Here is a 19,482-nt window from a genome sequence, read left to right as displayed (position 1 = left end):
AAGTGATAAAATAAAATATATTTATAACTGTAAAATATATTGTAATACATTTAATTTTTACAACAGTGAACTGTGCTGTATTATGTAGTTAAAGAAAACTTACAGTATTGGGTAATTTTTATATTACTGTAAACATGTTCTCATAGCAACAATAGAATTACGACGATAGATTATTTCAAGTACTTTGGTATGGTTCAAAATCACTATAATATTTACTATAAGCTACTACAGTATTTTTGTCATGTGGAAGTTATAAATATTGACATTATATACATGTAAACAATGAGCCATCAGTCACTAACCTGCATGTGTGGCCAGGAGGCTTCAAGCGTGGGTTCATCTTCTTCTGGATCAAAGTCTGGGTTTTCACTGGGTGGAAGTGTTCTGAAAATGTTTGTGCTGACCTGTAAGAAAAAAACAACAGTGCCGAGTTTGCTTTGACCTGATTAAAATTGCTAGAACAAATAAATATAAAGGTTTAAATGATATCATGTAAAGGCTGACCATTGTGGTGATTTCGGGATAGACGGGCTCCACCAGAACGCCTCTGTTAGTGGACACATAATCCACGAGTTCGCTGAGAGTGGCCCGTTTGGTCTCTTTGCTCTTTAGGTCAGTCACTGTGTCGTAGAAGTCGAACAATTTGCAGCACTGCTGTAGCTTCTGCATGAACAGCTCATGCTGCTCTGTAGAAGATGCATCTGAAACAAAAAAGACATTTATTTGTTTCGACTAGAATAAAAGCAGTTTTTATTTCTTTAAAAACCATTTCAAGGTCAAAATTATTGTGACCTCTTGAATTTCATCTTAAATATTTTCGTTGTGTTCTGAAGATGAACAAAGATCTCAGGTATTAGAAACAAGTAATGTGAGTAATTAATAATACAATTTTCTTAAAATTTTTCTGGTGAACTAACCCTTTAAAAGAGTAATATTGTTGCTTTTAAATGTAGACAATATGTATATTTTTAAAAACATGGACAGTGTTGATCTAGAAAAAGGACAAGAATGTAAAATTGATAGTATCAGAACTTTAACGTCTGATTTCCTGTCCAATTATGTTTGAGTGTGTTTAGAACAGCTGAACGCTTGAATGGACAGGAATGTTGTAATCCAAACTTGGTAGTTTGTCCAACTCCAGTAATCAGGATGAACCCCTGGAGTAAGAGACGAGGCCATTCCACAGCTGCAGCACTTGCAAAGAAAACTCTTCCAACTGCACATGCTATTTGCTGTGTTTTTCTCTGTTTTCTATGCTTTCTATCCATCTTAAATTAACTGGAATACTTTATTGGGTAGCAAGAAACTGTTTGTTTTTTATTTACACCAACGTTTTGCCATCATTGCACACTTTTTTCCTACAATATCTAATATAATGTTTTTTTATTATTATTATTAGGTACACCTTACTAGTACTGGGTTGGACCCACTTTTGCATTTAGATCTGCCTTAATCCTTCATGGCATAGATTCATCAAGGTACTGGAAATATTCCTCAGAGATTTTGCTCCATATTGACATGATAGCATCAAGGAGTTTCTGCAGATTTGTCAGCTGCACATCCATGATGCGAATCTCCCTTTCTAACACATGCCAAATGTGCTCTATTGGATTGAGAACTGGTGACTTTGGAGGCCATTTGGACCCCAAATTCTGACCCTACCATCAGAATGTCGCAGCACAAACTAAGACTTATCAGACCAGGCAACGTTTTTCCAATCTTCAATTGTCCAATTTTGGTGTGTCTGTGCAAATTGTAGTGCCTACGAGAAGTCCCTAAGAGTACCTATTAAAGTGGCCTAATAAACTACTACCACCACAACACAACTGACACAACCTCTGTCATCTAAATGCACTCTGCCTCAAGAAAAATGTATAAAAAAAAAAAGTAAGGTGCTACCAAGTCTACCACTGTTACCCATGGAATTCAGTGGCATATTCAGTCTTTTGTATATATAAAGGATGTTCCGACGAGCAAACACATAAACTTTTGACCTCTGGCACTTCATGCACCACTGAGCCTTATTAGCTCATGTTTTGAGACCAGCTAAACCCTTTTAAGACTTCAATCCCACAGTCAGCCAATGCAGTAATTCCCATTACCAAACAGCTTGACACGACTATTTTCACCTTCATATCTGAAGCCTTTTTCCAACCTTCATAACAGAAGTATATACTGAAAAGAGGAAGGGACTAAACATTGACCCTATGTACACAACATCTTTTATCAACTGAGAAATCTAAATTCCCTTGTCTTTGTGACTTAAAAGTAGGCCCACACAAAATTTGCGCATGCAGAAATTTTCTTGTTTAAATGTTTGTAAATATATATTTCCATTTTTTAAATAATTTCAATAATATTATTGACAACTACAAAAATGTTCAATTTATTTTGTTTACAATACAGTTTTTAAAATCATATTTTCTTTTTTATCTATATATTATACAAAATACTTGCTCAATTAAGTGAATCTAATTGAATTTGCATTGTAAACATTAAATAAAAGCTAAAAATTTATTATTTTGTTTGTTTCATATATTAAGTTTTCAGTTCTGATACTCCAAAAATCATTCCGCATAAATCCACAGATTTTCTTTTACAATATTCTGTGCAGAAATAGCAAAAAAAACGTCTGCAGATTCTGTACAAAACAACTTGTAAGTTTTATAACTCAAATCTTGTTAGACTAAACAAAGCTTATATTAAACCCCAAAACACTTCATAATGTAACACTAGTCATGAGAAGCTAACCTTTTCAAAGTTTACGAAAATATAAAAACAAAAACTAATGCAAATAAATTTTTATCAAGTTGTTAGAGCAGCTGACCATCAGTGGCAAAAAGCTGACTAGTCATGTGGGTGTAATGTTCAATATGTCTATACGCTAAATCAATTGTCAATTTTGTATACCAATTTCATATGAATTCCCATTTATTTCCAAGTCCAAAAATACAAGTAAGCTTAAACTTTTTTTTTTTTGCAAATTAAAGAAATTTTTATTCACAATTTGGCATTTTCATCACTTGTGATACTCCAATGTGCATTCTTATCAGGTAATACAGATGATATGACAAAAAAAAAATAAAATACTTCAATTCATTAAACGATTTACATCGATTTTAATTATTTCAATCATTTTTTGACTTCTATTTTCCCCCTCTTTTTCTAAAATTTTTACTATAAAAAAAAAAAAAAGAATGGAAAACTTATTAAGTAGGTTGAACACCAAATGCGCTGCTCAGCGCAGCAACATGACATGTCGGAAGTATCACACACCAAACGTGCACATTCGCATGCTATTTAAAACAAAACAATTCAGATGGCACTTTGTGGTGCGGCAGAAATATAAACAGTGTGGTAGCTGAGCCCTCTATTAGAGTACTCTAATAGAAATCTTTGTTTACAATTCTACAATGAATGGCACTGTGGCAAGGCCAAGCGGCGCATCAGGTGTGCAACGCCCTTTAGTCTACTTTACTTGTTAAAAAAATTATAAAAAATTAACAAAAAAATCAACTGTGAACTTAAAAACAAAAGTAGGCATGGGACGATAACCGTTTTCAAGGTATACTTGCGTTTGGAAAAGTCAAGGTTTTAAAACTGCCAAAATTTTCTGCTATACAGTGCCTATACTGTTTTTAGAACAACAGTATCTCCAGCAGAAAAGTTATCAAAAGATATCATTTTAATTTGTAAAGCAATCTGTTTTTGAAACTAATAAAGACAGCAGAAGTCAATGATTTTATTTGAATTATTTTACCTGACATGTTTACTGCTCCAAAATATTATACATTTTCTTCTCAAAATAAAATATATTGTGTTCAAAGAGAAGAAAAAGATTTAGTTTTTTATCCAGACATTTAAAAATAGTTTTATTTAGAACAGTAATCTGTAATGACGACTCTGAGAAATGTGGATCCATTTGCAAGCTTTTATTTAAACACAGCAAGGCAACACAGTGAATCAGACAGCCAAGGACAAACAGCATATACTCAGGAACAGTAATACGGGCTATGGTCAAGGCTGGCAGCATACAGTCAGGAACGATGATACAGGCATTGATCAGGGCAGGCAGCAAGTGATCAGTAAACAGGGAATAAGGCAGTCGGTAAAAGAGAGGCAATCAGAAGGTATAGGAAACACAAATGTTTGATAGCAAAACAAGAATTTGCACTGAGTTTTCTTCTTCTTCTTTGATGTTTAACAGCATCCAACTTTAATGGTGCATTGCCGCCCCCTTCTGTACTGGAGTATGGACTGGATTTGGACAGAGATAATTTGTCAGGGTTCTGCCACTCCGGTCTTGTAAATTCTTGTTTTGGTGGCAGATCTCGGACACTACCCGTGTCTGGTCCTGTTTCTGTCTCTGTGTGCGCGCGCACCGTCGTGGGTGTACGCAGAGTGTGCGCACTCCTGCTTGACGCGGCCGCGCACGCGCTCTGCGTCCCTCAGACGCGTGCGCTCTTGTATTCGTGTTTGTGTTTTCGTCTGTCAGCAGCGTGGTGTTTCATTCCCAGCGTCTCAGTCTTGTTGGTTTCGGTTTTGGTCGGCGCTGGGATGAAGCATGCATGCTGCATGTGTGAGCGCACGGTGAGTGTTTTCATTCATCGTGTGCTTGTGTCTTGCGTCTTTTGTCAAAGCACGTGGCTCGGTGTTTACATTGTGGTCACATGCTCTTGTCGTGTGCTTCAGTGTTGTGTTATGTGAGCGCATGGCTTGTATTGTCTCTCTGTGTCATGCGCTCTCCCGTCTATTGTCTTGTCCCACCCACCTTGTTATCTTGTTTGTAATTATTATTTTCACCTGTCCGCCTGTTTGTTTATTGGTTTGTCTTTCCTATTTATTCTCCTAGTGTGCTCTGTTCTGTGCTGGTCCGTTGTTGATTGTTTCCTTCCCTGTTGTACGTGATTTGCTGTTTCTGTTCTACAACAGTGGTTAAGTTGTGTGTCTGCCAAGTTCCAGATTCTTGAAGTGTAGTTGAGTGTATAACCATGTCATGTTTTTCCCCACATTGGGAGATTTGAGTTTTGTTTTTGTTTTATTTTTTCAATAAATTCTTCATTCCCCGCATTTGGGTCCTCGCCTCCTCTTCATCACCCCCATTCCCTGACATAATTACTGTACCCTCTTATTTGTATTCACCTCTACACACTTTTCTTATTTTTACTCTTTTCACACCTTAACTATACATATTACACTCTATATCCTATTTGCTAAACCAGTGACCTTTAAGAAATATAATAACTGTGACTTAATGTCTCTTGATGTTTTTCCTAATATATCCTTGAAGGGTCACGAAACATCAAAACACATTTTTTGAGCTGTTGACAGTCGTATATGTGTCCCACACTGCTAAAAACACTATTAAGACACCTATATTTCACTAAAAAGTGTAAATTGGTTGTTTTTGTGTTATTTCAAGCAAATTCGTACTTCCGGTTTGAAACGAATTTTTGAAGCTGCGTCACGACCATGACATAATAGCGTTGTATTCCAGCGTGCAGACTGGGTGTCTGTGCCAGAGTGTGTCTTATTACGTCTTACAGTGTGATGCATTAATGCATGAGTAAGGCTTGGTTCAAACCAATCAGCGCGCTCTATTGTGCAACTTCATTAATATTCATTACTATTACCGTGTTTACAGGACAGAGACGCCACGTTGTGTTGGCAAAACAAGCGTGAAGTGTTGCTTTTATAGTTTGCTGCAGTTAAGTTTCGTTTTCATTTTCTCTCTGTGAGAGCTCAGAGTCACGTGTGGATTAACAGTGTACGCGACGCTTGACAACAATAACTTACGTGTCTAAGGTGGAACATTGTTTACCTGAGAGCTGTTCTCATCTGCAAACGCTGAGATCTGGATTCGCTTGTAGTATTCTCTTCATAAAGACGCGGCTCTAGTTGCTGGTGATTGTCCTGTCTCTACAGATTTGGTAAGTGAGCGACCAGTGCTCTTTGTTTATTCAGTTTGTTCGTATCTAACAAACTATTGCACAGAGTGTAAACACGTTAGAACCACAACCAAACCTTAACCTCGTGTAGGGTTTTCTCCGCATTTAGTGACCGGAATAACACACGCGGCTTTCTGACACTACCTGCCATGTGCATCTAAGTTTCTGGGAAATGCGGAGGTTTTTTTTCTCTCATTCGCCGTGCGGTATCAAACATTGCATGAAAAATACACGCTTAGAGCAGTTCCTCGAATCAAATATCTTGTGTGTCGCGAGGGGCATGAATGAATTCCCTTAATGAAAGAGCCAAACTGCAGTTAAAGTCCACCATTTAATAATTTGGCAAATAATTCGACTACAGATGTCCATGTAGGTTAAACACCATCACTTTCTACTGTGTGTGTGAATTTTGACTCTGAAACTCGCGCGTGCCCAAATAGACACTCCCACACCATCCCACTTTTCTTCCTCCGACACTCCCCCCTAAACAGAGCTGGACACGCCCACTTTTCTGACTTTTTCCAAAGTAGAGGTGTGAAAACACCCTGCTGAAACGAGGGGGTTTCATGGCCCTTTAAGGTTGCACCATTGAAACCCCATTTCCCTCAATTTTTCTTTAAACATAATTTTTTTGATTGTCATATTTTTACACTCAAGCCCCGCATGTTCCACAGATTCAATATTATTACAATATTCACATCTTCCAGATATGTGTTTGCCTATCACATGCAAGTACTTGTTTAATCTACAATGTCCAATTCTCATCCTAGTTATAATAATTTCTTCTTTTCGATTTCAATAGTCCTCCTTACCCCAACCTTCTGTTAATACTATATAAAAGTCTTTCTTCTTTCTCCCAACTTTTCTGCCATTTTTTCATAATTTCATAAAATCATTGTTTTAGCTTCTGCTTTACTTATTTTTATGCAAAATTCTACTTCTGTCCTGCTACTGGCTTGCTTTGCTAAATTATCCACCATTTCATTTCCTTTAATCCCTACATGTGCTGGTACCCATGTAAATATTACCTTTATACCGATCTGTCAAATTCGTGTGTAGCATTCAAGTACCTCTCACAATAGGTCTTGTCTTGATAGCGATTTAAATGTTTTTGAACTTTTTAAAACAGCTCTGGAATCTGTACATATTACAACTTTATCAGGTCTGGATTCTTCAATCCACTGTAGGGCCAGCCATACACCCACAATTTCTAATGTAAATACAGAAAAAATATTAGTTAATCTTTTCTGCACACTAATTCCTAATTCTGGTATTCTAAATGCCACCCCAGTTTGTCCGTTTTGAGGGTTCTTTGACCCATCTGTGTAAATTGCTAAACACCCCAACTATTCCTCCTTCAAATAATTACAAACGACTTCACATATATTACTCTTTTCTCTTTCTTTTATGTGACTGTTTAATATCGTCAAATTTACAGTAGGTTGTTCAAGAAACCACAAAGGCCTGGCTGGCATCGGAACTGTTGGACTAAATTCTATTTCCTGTAATCCCATCTCATTCCAGATTTCTTTAGATACTCAACCAAAGCTTAAATTTTTACTCCTTTTATTTTCCCAACATTCCTGCATTATTTTACAAATAGGGTGGGATCTATTATGCCCTTGCATGTTTACCCAATAATTTGCTGTTAACTGTTCCCTTCTTAATCTTAATGGCATCTCATACATCTCTACAAACTCTAAGAGCTTGGTTTGTATCACTTCTAGCTTATCTAGTGTTGTTTCAGCACATCTCTATAAGCTATACAAAATTAATCTATCACTGACTTAATCAGTGCAACATATATCTCCTTCAGTGACTGCCTACTTGCCCCCCAATCCACTCCTCACTCGAATGGAGCGTCCACTCAGGAAATCCTTTATCCAATTAAAGGCCCTAGCTCCTATTCCCAACACATGTAACTTAATTATCAACCCTTCTCTCCACATTATGTCAAATACCTTCTCAAATGCCTTACACAGTCATATCACCCAGCAGCCCAAGACCGGTTACTCACTGAAGCTAAGCAGAGCTGAGCCTGGTCAGTACCTGGATGGGAGACCACTAGGGAACACTAGGTTGATGTTGGAAGTGGTGTTAGTAAGGCCAGCAGGGGGCGCTCAACCTGTGGTCTGCGTGAGTCCTAATGCCCCAGTAAAGTGAAAGGGACACTACACTGTCAGTGGGCGCCGTCTTTCGGATGAGACATTAAACGAAGTCCTGACTATCTGTGGTCATTAAAAATCCCATGGCACTTCTCGTGAAAGAGCAGGGGTGTAACCCCGGTGTCCTGGCCAAAGTCCCTCTATCGGCCCTTACGATCATGGCCTCCCAATCATCCCCTTCAACCGAATTGGCTCTATCCCTGTCTCTCCACTCCTCCAACAGTTGGTGTGTGGTGAGCGCACTGGCGCCGTTGTCCTGTGGCTGCTGTCGCATCATCCAAGTGGATGCTGCACACTGGTGGTGGTGTGGAGAGACCCCCCTAATGATTGTGAAGCGCTTTGGGAGTATGGCCATACACAATAAATGCGCTATATAAATACACATTACATTACATTTACATTACATTCTCAACATACAGAAAAACTGACACTCTGATTCCCTATTTATCTGAGTCCCTATTTATCTGAGATTTTTTTATCTCATCTTCTAGGCATAATACTGGGTCCATTGTCCCCCTCCCCTTCCTGAATCCACTTTAAAAATTAGTTATTGTTTTTCTCTTTTCTAATAAATAACTCAATCTATCTGTCACCTTATGCTCCATAATTTTACCTATATGTGATGTTAATGCAACTGGTCTATAATTCTAAGGGTTTTGTTAGATCTTTTTCTGGTTTCCTAATGGGAACTACTACTGCTTCTTTCCAACTCTTAGGAATCTGTCCTTCCTCCCGTACTCTATTATATATCCTAAGCATCCTTCCTAACGCATTCTCACCCATATATTTCAACATAATATAACACATTTCATCTCTTCCTGGGAATGTCATCTTTGTTCAGTTGATTGCTCTCTTCATTTCTTTCATAGAAAACGGGGCACTTATGGCATCATCTACTTTTTCTCCTTTTTCAAATATTCATTGTCTTTTCCTTTCCTACCTTCCATTATTCTTCTAAAATTTCAGAGCTAGATTAGATTAGATTCAACTTTATTGTCATTATACATGTACAAGTACAATGCAACGAAATGCAGTTTAGGTCTTACCAGCAGTGCAATAGCAGCAAGTGCAAGATACAGGTATAAGTTATAAAGTGCAGTTATAGAAAAACTATGGTGATATTTACTGATGGATGTACTATCAACATTATATACAGGTTCTATTAGCTATGAACAGAGATATTAATCAGAAGTGTGCAGATAAATAAACATGATTACAAATGTATATGTGCAGTGGGTGTGTACATAATTACAAATTACAAAAAAAGCTATGTATTGCTACTAAAGATTTGGCTATCATCTCTGCTTTCTCATTGTCTTTTACTGCCTTCTTCTCTCCATTTATCAATACTGGATATTCCCTCTCTTTTCTTTCTCCACCCATCATTTTAGTCATTCCCTATATCTCCCCCAGTGGAGTCTTATTCTCTATTGAGCTGCAAAAATGGCACCAATGGTTCCTCTTAGCATGTTGTATTGTTTTCCTTATTACTGCTTGAGCCCTTTTATGCTGAATTAAGTGCTCATAATTATGAGTCCACCTTAATATGCTAAAGGTCCAATTGCAATGTTTAATAACCCTACTACATTCCTCTTTCCACCAAGGAACTGGTGTTCTTTTTCTTTTCCCTGAACTCTTAGGAATAGTTTTATCTGCCACTTCTTTTACAATTTCCTGGAAGCTGCTGTATTCACTATCTATATCTATCTCTCTAAGTTTGCCTTCTAATCTTTGCACACATAACTGATTGAATTTTACCCAATTTGCCTTACCAACTATCCATAATCCTCCTTCTTCTACACTTTGTTTTTTTTCTCTTTACTAGAAATGAGCATAATACTGGAAAATGATCACTTCCAATCATTGACTCTTTCAATATTTCCCAATCACATAATCTTGCAATATCATTTGAAGCAATAGTAAGATCCAGGACTGACTCTATTCCTGATACCACATATAACCTGGTTCCTCTTCCATCATTAAGACATACCAACCCTTTCATATCTAACATCTCCTCTATTTCCTGTCCATTCTTGTCCAATTTTTCCCCACCCCAAAGTGGACTATGAGCATTGAAGTCCCCACACTACATTACTTTTTGTCTATCCTGTCCCTCAACTTCTCCCATTAGCTCCTAATTCCAACCCTAGTGGAAGGGGTGGAATTGGCTCAAGCTCACATAGCCAGGGATGCTGGGGAGAGAGTGGCTCAGCCAACCCGGAGGGTGAATGCACCATGGCGAATGGTGGAGGGTACAGTGCGGCCAGGCAGCAGACCAGCAGCCCCCAGCCCAATGGACGAGCCGATGCCCACAGAGCCGACGATCACTCGATCCCGGCCTGGACAGCGGGTTGCGTGGTCCACTGCAACATCTCGTCAGAAGCACACACCTGAAAAGTCTCTCTAGAGGGGAAAACACAAACAGCCACGTTGGATACAGGAAGCGCCATCACTCTGGTTCACCCCAAAGTGTTAGACGACATACGGGAAAGAAAGGCACGGATCCCGTTCACGTGCATGCACGGAGATACCTGCTATGTACCTGCACAGAGAGTAACCATTGCGGCTAAACCAGGCAGCTGGCCCATAGAAGTCAGGGTGGTTCCAGATCTTCCAGTGCCCCTCCTCCTGGGCAGAGACTGGCCGGGTTCGACGAACTCCTCGCACACCATCTTGCTCCATCGGCTCATCCTAGGAAGAAGACCAAAGCACGAGCTCATCGGGACCGCCAGCCACCATTATTGGCCACCGAAAGCGACAGAAGAGGTGAGTCATCAAGTTCAGCTAACCTGTATTTTGAACTTTTCCAACAGATAATTGCAGAAGGCGATATTGCGAGAGCACAACGAGAAGATCAAACCCTCAAACATTGCTGGCCCCAAGTAATATAATAGATGGTAAAGAACGCCCTCACCCCCTCCCACATTTTATAGTGCAAATGGTCTGCTGTACTATGTTGCAGAGAGGCGGGGGGAAAAGAAAACCCTACTGGTCGTCTTGAAGAACAAGGAGAAGTCAATAGGTATTGTCAAGTGTGCAACACCTGCCAGAGAACATCTCCCCAACAACCACCCCCCAGCCCTCTAATATCGTTTCCCATCATTGATGTACCCTTCACCCGCATCGGTATGGACATGATAGGGACTTTGCCGAAGTCGGCCTGGGGTCACGAGCACATCCTTTTCATCCTAGACTGTGCCACCCAGTATCCAGAAGCAATTCCTCTAAGAAAAGCCACATCAGCCGCGATCGCCAAGAAGCTGTTTCTGCTGTGCAGTCGAGTGAGAATCCCAGCGGAGATACTGACCGACCAGGGCACCCCCTTCATGTCCTGGCTGATGGCAAACCTCCGCCACCTACTGAAAGTGAAACAGCTAAAGACATCGGTGTTCTATCCGCAAACTGACGTCCTAGTAGAAAGGTTCAACTAAAACCGGGCAGAACGTCCATCATCTATCATGACATCATCACTCCGCTGGTACCATTATCCGGCAAAGGCCTTATTAAGTACCAGAAGCTCGCCGGCTGGCTATCAAAGGAGAGATCGAAAAGATGTTGAAGTTAGGAATAATCAAGCCCTCCCGTAGCCCGCCCAGTGGTAATGGTTCCCAAATCTGATGGCACCCTCCGGTTCTGCAACAACTACAGAAAGTTGAATGAGATTTCCAAGTTTGACAGGTACCCCATGCCTCGGGTGGACAAGCTTTTGGATAGGCTGAGTGAAGCCCGATTCATCTCAACCATCGACCTCACGAAGGGCTACTGGCAGTTACCACTCAGTCCAGATGCCAAGGAGAAAATGGCCTTCTCTACACTCTACAGTGGGCACTGGCAATACAGAGTTCTTCCCTTTGGGCTTCACGGGGCCCCAGCCACATTCCAGAGAATGATGGACATCCTGCTGCAGCCCCATCAGCCATATGCAGCAGCATAATTGGATGATCTACTGGTCCACTCAGAGTCATGGGAAGAACGGTTACGGAGGGTGCTTTTGGATCTGCGACGGGCTGGGCTCACAGCTAACCCCAGAAAATGCCACCTAGGTCTAGCTGAAGCCAAATACCTCGGTTTCATAGGAAGAGCCGCAGCAAAATAAGGTCAAAGCACTTCAAGAAACTCCACAACCCACCACAAAAACTCAGGTACGTGCGTTTCTGGGGTTAGCGGGCTACTATATACGCTTCATACCTAACTTCTCATCCATAGCCAGCCCACTGACAAACCTGATCAGAAAGGGGCAGCCAGAGAGGATAAAGTGGAACAAGATGGCAGAAGATGCGTTCTAGACACTGAAGTCAGCCCTAACATCCTCAACGGTACTGCACGCACCTGACTTTGGCTGCCTGACCGACGCTTCCGACTCGGGCCCGGACGTGGTCCTATCCCAGGTCCATAATGGTAAAGAACATCCCATCATGTACGTGAGTCGGAAGCTTACCCCTGAAGACCAGGTATGCAGTGGTCGAGAAGGAGGCCCTGGCAATCAAGTGGGCAATCCTGGAGCTAAGGTATTACTTACTGGGAAGAAAGTTTACGCTGGTGACAGATCACGCACCACTACAGTGGATGGCTACAGCGAAGAACAACAATGCTCGGGACACCAGATGGTTCCTATCGCTCCAGGATTACCACTTCACATAGAGTCCAACATAGAGCCGGGGCCTCCCACGGGAATGCGGATTGACTCTCAAGATTGTGGTCAGGATGGGCAGGTCTGTCAAAACATTATGTGTTTTCCCTCTTTCCTCTGGCCACAGTAGCCAGAAGCATTTCGTCTTTAAAATGAACGCTATGGGGCAGTGATGATGTTTCTTTTTAGGCTTACCAGCTGACCGTTTACCTCTGTATGGATGGCTTTTCCACTGTTACCTGTTCGTCCAGTGGCTCACGTCAGCATACTTTAGATGCAGAGCGGAGTTTACCACGACAACAATGTTTAAGTCTGATGAAAAATGGTTCCAGAAAGCGGTAAGACAAAGACAGACACCAATCACAAAAATAAACATGTAAATAAGAGGGTGAGAATGTGGTAAAATCTGAAAACGTGGTAAAAATCAGGCTACCGCGTAAGGTCTTTTTTTTTTTGGATTGCTTTTGAAAACACTGTCAGTTGGGTTTAGGGAAGGGGGTGGGTGGGGTTATTGATTAGTCAGTCAGTCATTCAGTCAACAGCGGCCTCTGGTGAATTTATGCAAGAAGAGCAAGCAAATTTAAGATCTCAAAAATCATACACAGCAGTTTCTCGCGATTCAGGAAAACAAAAACTGCAAAATATATGTAGCTCCCGGGATGTATTTGGCAATCTCTGGAAATGCATATAGGGGTACGTATTCAGAATGAGCCAGGGTTGCAATTCTCATATCAAAAGTGGAAAATAACCACCTCTTGCAAGGTGGCCATAGTCATGTGAAAAGCATAAAATAACTTGCATCTTCATTTCATTCAGAGTCGGGTTTATGAGTGTAAACATGTAACAGATATACAGGCCTACAATAACAGAGCATCATTTAGCTCATGCTGATAAGCCTTGATTGTCACAGTTGTAAACACAACAGCTTTTTTCTACCATATGAGTTGGTTCGCCATCATGATGGCTTCATTTCCATATGGGTTGCTAGAGAGCACAAAACAACACAGACATCTTTGATGACAATATCAAAACATATAAAATGTTTTTAATTTTGTGATGTGAATGCTGACGCATCCTGGAACTTTGGCATATTTTATGAGTAATAAAGTAGGAATCAAGTGCTCAAACTACTACTAAAAAGGCCACAACAACATTAGAGGTTTTTCAGCTGGATTAAAAATGTTCCATGCACATGACGAGCCATTTAACTAAATCATTTTAATGACATGACTTTGACTCAAGCGTTTCAAAAAGACTAATTAGTCTGGTCCACTGGTTAGTCCAGTTATCACATAATCATTAGTGCTGTTATTAGGGATGCACCTGGTATCTGTATTGGGCATATTACTGTGCTCATGTACTTGTAGTGATTCAAACAGTCTGATACAAAAAAAAAAAATCCATCACAGAGAGTGTACAATCAGAAAAACACCAACAACAGACCAAACGTAGAAAAGAATGGAGATGTAATGCTAAACTGCTAAAAGTGCTCCGGTTTCCCCCACAGTCCAAAGACATGTGATATAGGTGAATTGAATAAGCTAAATTGGCCTTGATGCATGCATGTGAATGAGAGTGTATGAGTGTATGCTGGTGCTAGGTTGCATCTGGAAAACCAATGATGGAAAAGTTGCCAGTTCATTATGCTGTAGCAAGACCTGATAAATAGGGTTGGGTCATCGTTTTTTTTTTTTTTTTTTTTTTTTCAATATCGGTGCTAAATCGATACTTTTAAAACGATACCGGTGCCAAAATGGTGCCTGAACCGATACTTTTTAGCCCGAAAATGATGGTGGATGACTCTACAAAAAATATTTTATTTCACAAAATATTTTTAAAAATAATTTTAATAGAACAGTATAATTACAGTTTAAAGTAAACATCAATTCATATTGTATTACATTAATACATTTCCTTTGATCATTTGTTGGTTAGCATGAATTTAAGATTTGCATTATGAAATTACATTAGCTTACTATTAACCTGTGGGGGGCGGGCAGGGGCCACGTACTTTTAGGAGCACATTTTAACATATACATCTCAAAATACTTACCAATATTCAAAGGGATTTGTTTTCATGCATCACTCTGCAGTCTTCATAAACAAGATAATCAAATAACTTAAACTCAAAATAATCTTCCTTGTTCATTTATTTGACAAGTAATGTTATACTGGTGTAGGATAACATTTCTAACACATTTCTAACATTCAAGCACATCAAGGCACATTGTTGCTCCTGTAAACTTTAACAGGCCTACAGTTGAAGTCAATTTATTATTTGCCCTCCCATTTATTTATAAAAAAATAATTATTCTGAAGTCATAATAAGTCTTATTTCTTATTGTTTATTTCATTAATAAAAGTCGTTTTTAATTTAAATTAAAATAAGGTCAGTATTAGCCTAGCAATTTAGCCTCCTTAAGAAATATTTACTGTATATTTTTGATTTACACAACAAATCAGTTACAAAATAATTTGACTAGTTATTTTAACTCTTGTAGTTAACTAATTAAGTCTAAATACACTTTAATCTGAATAAAAGACTTTAAAATATTTAAAGGGACTTTGTCTGAATACAACTGTCTTGCAAAATAACTGGTAAAATGTTTTGCACTAACTGTCAGCATGGGGAAGATAAAACAGTAGATATTAGAAATGAGTTAGGTAAACTATTATGTTTAAAAATGTGCTGTAAACAAATCCTGTGTTGAAGACGGAAATTAAAAATGACTGAAGGCAAAACTAAACGAGTTGAATATAACTTAAATGAGCCTGACTGAAAACTACATTTGCTCAATGTCTTACATCTGTTCTCTGCTACTTGCCGACTGTTTGTAAATTCAAGATTGCATTTCCTAACGTTAAACTATGTACACTAGATTTCTGATTAAAAATGGTCTCTTTATAGCCGAGGACTTCCTATATTAAAATCGTTAGAATCGTAAAATAGAGTTAAAATCGCTATTAAAAACAGAAGTATAATATCATCAACAATGAACATTTTGATAGTGTTTCACAACATGAACATGACTGAAGTTTAATTTTTTTATTACCTGTGTCAATTTGGGCTTCAACTTCTGACGAATGCAGGGAACTGATGCGTGCAGCACCGTCACAGAGATAGCAAGTGCCGCGAAAACAGAGAGAGCGAGCATAAGCGAGTGCTCGAGGATGCGATTGCTCGTGACACCTAGAGCACGCGAGAGCCATTCCTCTGCCTTTGAGCCCTCAAAAGTGTCATTAAGTTTGACATGTTTCCCCCTTACACGCAACTTTTGTAAAGACAGTTGCTGTGTAAGAATCCTTGCTTGTAAATACGCTTTAGAATGCTTAGTTTAAGCAAATTGGAGGAACGTAATCATGCGTGTTGATCTGAAGAGAGTTGCTCTCACTCACGGAAAACCAGGCTGTACTGCGCGCGTTGCGTGCATCTGTTCCCTAGCGACGATAACAAATGCCTGATATCGCCTGTCCTTATTCCTCAAAGTTGTTTAGAATTAAATGTTTAGTGATGCTGTGACACAACGCCTGTGCCTTTTTTCATACACCCCTCTGATGCTTCCTCTTATGTCCTTGCCGCAGCACCGAAATTAGGCACCGAAATTCATACGCTGATTTAATACCAGAACATACCAGTTACCAAGGTACCGGTGCTATAATGGTACCGGGTTTTGGTACCCAACCCTACTGATAAATCAAAGGACTAAGCCTTGAGATTAATGAATGTAATTGTGTTGCTGTTACAGACCAACTCTACTATACAGTATGCTACTAAATAAATACAATTCATGGCAAAGTAATAAAAAGAATGGTAAAGTAAAACAAGTTCAAACAGGAAATGTTAACATTCATAACTAAATGTGAAAATGTGTAAAGGACATTGTAATTCATAAAATTAAGGCAACATGTTCCATTTTCTACCAAATATATTAAAAAAAAGAAAAGGAAAGGAAAACACAGGTTTTCTATATAGGCAAGTGTTGATGTGAACATAATGATCTGTTTGCACTGTGATAGCTTTTAATTACAGCTAAACAAATCATTATAAATAACGAAAGTTACATTCTAAGTCAGTCTCTCTCTTTTGTGTGTTGTAGTGCTGTATTTATGCCACAGAAACTGGTAGTTTTTAGTCATGGTTAATTATTGTGATATCCCATTTACAACAGAGAAATACTGAGAAATGTATCTAGACTGATGGCATTTCATGCTGTTCAGCATTATAATCTTAAAATGTCAGCAAAATCACCTGTTTTGTCATTACTTTAGACATTGCGCTGGAGAATCATTCAAATACTAGCTCTAAAATTATGTTGGTGAAGTACAGTAGCATCGGTTTCTGCTGTTCTGACGTCACATATGTATGTATATGTATATATATATATATATATATATATATAGTAAAGATACCGGTGATTGTGACACACACACACACACATATATATATATATATATATATATATATATATATATATATGTGTGTGTGTGTGTGTGTGTGTGTGTGTGTCACGATCATCAGTGATCTTTACTCCTTAGATAGCTGGAAACCCACATAGCAAAATTTCTCTGGCCCAGCTCTGGCCCACACAATCAGGTTTCGCTTGGCCCACATGCCGCAGTGAATTACGGTACATGACTGGACCAAATCTGGCTTCCAGACAAGGGCCAAACACGGACCATATCTGGGCCAAGTCTCAGCCAAGTTAATAACTCATAACTGGGCCTGAACTTGGCCAGATAGGTTGGTGTGTCACGATTGCAATGAAATTGATAAACCCATGGAGTGATGCGCTTTAGGCACACTATGGGCATGCTTTTTCTCAAAGTGACCTGATTGGTAGAATTTTTTTTCTTTACTCAAAAATGATTTTAGTGTATTTTAAATGTGGGTCAAGACTGGCCAAACTCACATGGCCCACTTATCAAATTTTTAAATCTGGGCCAAATACTACGTTTTTCATCTGGCCCAAATCTTGTGTGCCGCCTTAAAGACGGCACGCACTCTGCCTAACCCGGGCCATGTTTGGCCACATGCTGTATGCCAGTGCCGGATGAATGCTTGCTGTGCCAGCTTTATGCCAAATCTGGGCCAGAATTCTTTGCTACTAGGGTTAAACATGCATCACTAATGGACTACAAAACAGCCATTTCATGGACTACAACTTTATACATGCACTCCGCTCACACACACGTTCCGCATCCTGACTGATTGCACAAACACCAGCAGAGGATTGTCAAGGACTGATTACACACACTATTTAAGCAGCACATGCACTCACTCCAGTTGCTGAGTCTTGTTTACATCTAGTGACATTACAATGCGTTTACTTTGTCGTGTTTTTCCCGTTTTACCCTAGCTTGTAAATTTGTTTATCCCTGCCTGCCACCTACCATCTAACCTCTTGCCTGTTACTTTTACTCTGTTTATGGATTGCCTGTATACATCTGTTTGCCTCTGTATTGACCACTGCTTACCTGACCTAGCTATTAAACCTGCATATGGATCTGCACCTCTGTTGTCAATGTCACTTCCCATGGTTACAGAAGACTCCACCAAACATAGATCCAGCAGGACGTCTTGTCAGATTAAGGCAAGGTATGAAAAAAATAAATGGCAAAAGCAAGCGAAAAGAAAAACTTTGAACAGAATGTGAATTGGAGGTGCTGCTTTCGGACGTAGACCGGAGAAAAATGGTGTTATTTGCAAATTTGTCCTCCGGAATTAACAACAAAAGAAAAAAATAGAGAGGGGAAAGTTTAGCTGATGCGGTTAACACAGTTGGGTCTGAACATCGCTACATATTAGATTTTGCCTTTTATTTATCACGAGGAAGACAAGTATGAATCATTATTAAGTTTGTGCATCATATTTTATTTTCACATTTATTGAATGGAAATGTTTCTGATTCACGCATGCAAATTTATCTTCAGATGGTGCCTTTATAGCAATATGTGTGCAGTAGATTGCTCCGTTTACATTGGGAAAAAACAGGCGACCGCTGCAAGTTGCGCTTTAATGTTTGGCTGGACAACTGTATGTATGAAAACCTTATATACCTGCTAGATGAAGCCGTCTCATACAGCTGCCATTGCACGGCTCAAAAACACTTTGAAGAGTGCAATTTAACTGCCTCTAGGAGTCACCAATGAAAATAAAACAGACATGCACAAAAAATGTGCGTACGCCAGCCATGAAGCTGGCGTGGAGCTGCGCACATTCCCACGTTCATTTCATCGTTAGTAAATCCAAACGTGAGCGATTATGAGCGTGAAACCTGGCGTACGCAAAGTTTTTGTGTGTACGCAGCGTTGATACATGAGGCCCCTGGACTGTATACTTATTGATTTGTTTTATCAAGGACTAAATGAACCACTGAAATCCACCCTCATTGTTATGGTCCTCAAGAGTTTTTCCAGCAAGCCCTGGATGTGGCTTTACAAGCCATTGGTTCAACCTTCACCGTAGGCGAGGTGGAGGAGACCCCTAGATATTTTTTTGGGGGGCAATAGACAGCAAAACCCGCTGGCGATGGGGCTTGCTGCCCAACACATTAACACCAATATGCTGGCATCCCCTATACTCCTGTTCCCAGCTCACAAGATGGCTGCCTCCACCCAAACCTCTTGACCCACTGGGGTTATATGAACTGCTAGTACTCCTTGAGCCTAAGCCTCAAGACTCACTGGGGCAAAAATAATTACCTGTGCTCCTTGAACCTAAACCCCCTGATCCACTGGG

General features: G+C 39.7%; 2 protein-coding genes across 2 annotated transcripts in view; one reads left to right on the top strand and one right to left on the bottom strand.

The window, feature by feature from the left end:
- Positions 1-19,482, bottom strand: part of ppp2r5a (protein phosphatase 2, regulatory subunit B', alpha isoform) — a 135,505-nt gene that overhangs the window by 75,277 nt on the left and 40,746 nt on the right. Inside the window, exons 2-3 of the mRNA XM_087298061.1 lie at positions 505-701; positions 303-404 (exon numbers count right to left, since the gene is read on the bottom strand). Of these exons, the coding sequence (XP_087154187.1) occupies positions 303-404; positions 505-701 (299 nt within the window). The remainder of the gene's footprint in view (positions 1-302; positions 405-504; positions 702-19,482) is intronic.
- Positions 1-19,482, top strand: part of LOC137488715 (uncharacterized) — a 731,364-nt gene that overhangs the window by 699,818 nt on the left and 12,064 nt on the right. The gene's annotated exons all lie outside the window — the stretch shown is intronic.

The sequence above is a fragment of the Danio rerio genome, chromosome 20, assembly GCF_052040795.2.
Source record: "Danio rerio strain M-AB ecotype USA chromosome 20, GRCz13ab, whole genome shotgun sequence".
Taxonomy (NCBI): domain Eukaryota; kingdom Metazoa; phylum Chordata; class Actinopteri; order Cypriniformes; family Danionidae; genus Danio; species Danio rerio.
Note: the sequence above shows the minus strand (reverse complement) of the source record. Positions and strands in the feature narration are given on the sequence as shown.